Source organism: Ailuropoda melanoleuca, unplaced genomic scaffold, assembly GCF_002007445.2.
Source record: "Ailuropoda melanoleuca isolate Jingjing unplaced genomic scaffold, ASM200744v2 unplaced-scaffold1932, whole genome shotgun sequence".
Taxonomy (NCBI): domain Eukaryota; kingdom Metazoa; phylum Chordata; class Mammalia; order Carnivora; family Ursidae; genus Ailuropoda; species Ailuropoda melanoleuca.
Genome location: NW_023188637.1, coordinates 1 through 3,530, shown reverse-complemented (window position 1 = coordinate 3,530; position 3,530 = coordinate 1). Strand labels below are relative to the sequence as shown.

At 37.2% G+C, this 3,530-nt stretch overlaps 1 protein-coding gene across 1 annotated transcript; it reads left to right on the top strand.

Moving 5' to 3' along the window:
* Window positions 1–1,673: 1,673 nt before the first annotated feature.
* Window positions 1,674–2,639, top strand: LOC109488762 (olfactory receptor 5H2-like; the record flags this gene model as incomplete). The annotated part of the gene is made up of 1 exon (XM_034650367.1): window positions 1,674–2,639. A coding segment is annotated over one exon (966 nt), but the record flags the coding sequence as incomplete, so codon positions are not given.
* Between the last annotated feature and the right edge of the window lie 891 nt (window positions 2,640–3,530).

Here is a 3,530-nt window from a genome sequence, read left to right as displayed (position 1 = left end):
ACTCCAATTCTCTTTTGTCCTTGTCCCTTTTTCTCCTGCACTCCGAATTCCAAATGTAGTGTGAGTGATGTAGATTTGTCAAACTTACATTGCAAGTCCCCTCACTCTAGTTGTTAGGGGGCTAGGAAAGTCAATTGTAGCTCTGTTGGCTCCTGGAGTGGGTTGTAAACTTTGCCTGGCACCAAGATTATGTGGTAGTAAAGAGGATCAGGTTGGCTATCTAAAAGTGACATATTATCTTCACTGCATTTTAATATACTTTGTCAGTTTATTTATTTACCATTCTCTTCACTTTGTGTATTTTCCAATATATAGTTCAGACATAAGTATGCCTTCAGTCTATCACAATGACTTCCAATTCATAATTTGTAGTAGACTCAAACTACAAAGTATACATGCAATGTTTGTCCAAAAACTGGCCACTATATCTGAGTTCTTAATTTTTGATGAGAATCTACCCAGTTGCCAAGTGACTCCTCCATTCTTCACTAACTCTTCACCTGCATGTGTCAGAGAGACACTGCATCTTCCTTTTTTTTTTAAAGATTTTATTTATTTATTTGACAGAGAGAGAGACAGCCAGGGAGAGAGGGAACACAAGCAGAGGGAGTGGGAGAGGAAGAAATAGGCTCCCAGCGGAGTAGGGAGCCTAATGCGGGGCTCAAGCCCAGGACCCTGGGATCATGCCCTGAGCCGAAGGCAGAAACTTAACGACTGAGCCACCCAGGNACAGCCAGGGAGAGAGGGAACACAAGCAGAGGGAGTGGGAGAGGAAGAAATAGGCTCCCAGCGGAGTAGGGAGCCTAATGCGGGGCTCAAGCCCAGGACCCTGGGATCATGCCCTGAGCCGAAGGCAGAAGCTTAACGACTGAGCCACCCAGGTGCCCCATGCATCTACCTTCTGAACACTTTTCCATCTGCCTCTTCATCTTCCCATCAATCTCAATTTCATTAGTGAATTAGCCATGTCACATGTATTTGAGTCACTTAGAGATCAAGTAGAATACAGATTATTAGACTTAATAATTGATTCACTAAATTATTGTGTACAGTAAAACCTCAAATCTATATTTTGCATGAGTTTCCCCAGATGATTCCAATGTGTAATCTGGGAAACCTTTTATGAAAAATACAGATTTGAGGTTTTACTATAGGCTCTGTTTGCGAACACTGCATAGTAGTCACTTCCTCTTGACTAGTATTCCTGACCCTAATTTCTCCTTCTCTGCAGTCTATTTTCTACACCACCATATATTCATTTTAAAAAGTATCTATCAGTACTACTCCCTTCTCTTAAGTTTCAGTGCATGCTTATTCCCTGATGAATGATGTTCATGATCCTTCACATACTCTTTAACTCATTTTTACTGAGACCCTTCAAGCTCCTTTTCCCTTCACCTTACATCCACATCCCAAACATAAAATTTCCATATCACACCCATCCAATCCCATAAATTTAGGACATATTACAATGTCTCTAATTTTCCCAATTCTATTCATTGCTACAAATTTGAAAAATTGAAATAGTTGCACTTATTTCCAAGCCCTCAAAGGATTCCAATCAATATAGAGGAAATACACAAAATTGAGAGGATACCCTCAGCTCTCCTCCCCATATTTTCATATTATAAATTGAGTGCATTCTTTTTCCCATTTACTAAATTTCATTTCAGGCAACACCCATTGAGGATATGGAAAAGGAACATGGAAAAGGACATAGAAATGCAACATTGCTGACAGATTTGATTCTCACAGGACTCACATATGAACCACAGTGGCAAATCCCCCTGTTCCTGGTGTTCTTGGTTATCTATCTTCTCACCATGGTGGGAAATCTTGGTCTAATTGCTCTCATATGGAATGACCCTCAGCTTCACATTCCCATGTACTTTTACCTTGGGAGTTTGGCATTTGTGGATGCTTGGATATCATCCACAGTATCCCCCAAGATGCTGGTCAACTTTTTTGCCAAGACCAGAATGATACCTCTTTCAGAATGCATGATACAATTTTTTTCCTTTGCAATAAGTATAACAGTGGAATGCTTTCTGCTGGCAACAATGGCATACGATCGCTATGTGGCCATATGCAAACCATTACTTTATCCAGTTATTATGTCCAATACACTCTGCATCTGTCTGTTAGGTTTGTCACTTTTAGGTGGCCTTCTTCATGCCACAATTCATAATGCTTTCTTATTCAGATTATCCTTCTGCAATTCCATCATAGTACATCACTTTTACTGTGACATTATACCATTGCTTAAGATTTCTTGTACTGACCCTTCTATCAATTATCTGATACTATTTATTTTTGCTGGGTCAATACAGATGTTCACCATTCTGATAGTTCTTGTCTCCTATACACTAGTTCTTTTTACAATCTTAAAAAAGAAGTCTCTACAAGGCATAAAGAAAGCCTTTTCCACCTGTGGAGCCCATCTCTTATCTGTCTCCTTTTACTATGGTGCTCTTGTCCTCATGTATGTGCGCCCCGTATCTACACAATCAGAAGATCAAGATATGATGGACTCCCTATTTTACACTATCATAATTCCTTTGTTAAATCCAATTATCTACAGCTTGAGAAATAAGAAAGTCATAGATTCAATGAGAAAGATATTAAAGAGAAATTCTTAGAACTCACATTAATATCTGTTCTCCTGTCATTAAAATGGCACAAACTGTACGGGTTACATATTTGCTATGTGTTGATTACTGTTCAGTGTTTGAGCTATAATTCTCCTAATGTTTAAATGACTTAAGGTGAGAGTACAAATAGTACAAATAAATATATATATACGTAGTCAAAAAATAGAGGTAATTTTAATCAAGTGTTCATGACATAAAAATAATTTAAAAGGAAACAAAATATTTTACCTGTTTGCATGTTTCAATGTGGCTTCATAAATGCATTAAGCATGTAATAGGGTAATTTCTCTAAAAAGAATTTAAATATGATATATTTGACAGCCATTCAGCTATGCAGCCTGAAGACTCACATTGCATTTATTCCACATTGGAGCCAGGGTTTTTGTTTGAGTGAACAGATACTAAAAAATATAATGAGTGATCAGATTTCAGATTCACCTCTCCCCTTCCTTTCTCACCACTGATAACCTACACCATTCTACCGTTATCACTGCGGTCCTCACATTAAAACTACTCACTTCTGTCATTTGCCCTAATCTTATTACTTTTCATACATCCTGTTGATATTCTCTTACTTCCAAAAATTGATTAAATAATATCCCGCTTCAGCAACTTTTCATGATTGTCATATCTACCAGGTTTTTATATATGGTATACATATCTAGAACGCTACATATACATATGCATATGTTTACTCATATATGTATATGTACAAAATGAATGACATAAAAGATATCTACTACATATTATATAGATTATATATTTCCCTGGCAGATTATATATTTTTATGTGTTAGTTTGTTGTTGTCATAAATATTTTCTAAAGTTATTATTTATTGATTTGATAGAGAGAGTGAGAGAGCGCTCAAGAGCAAGGGAG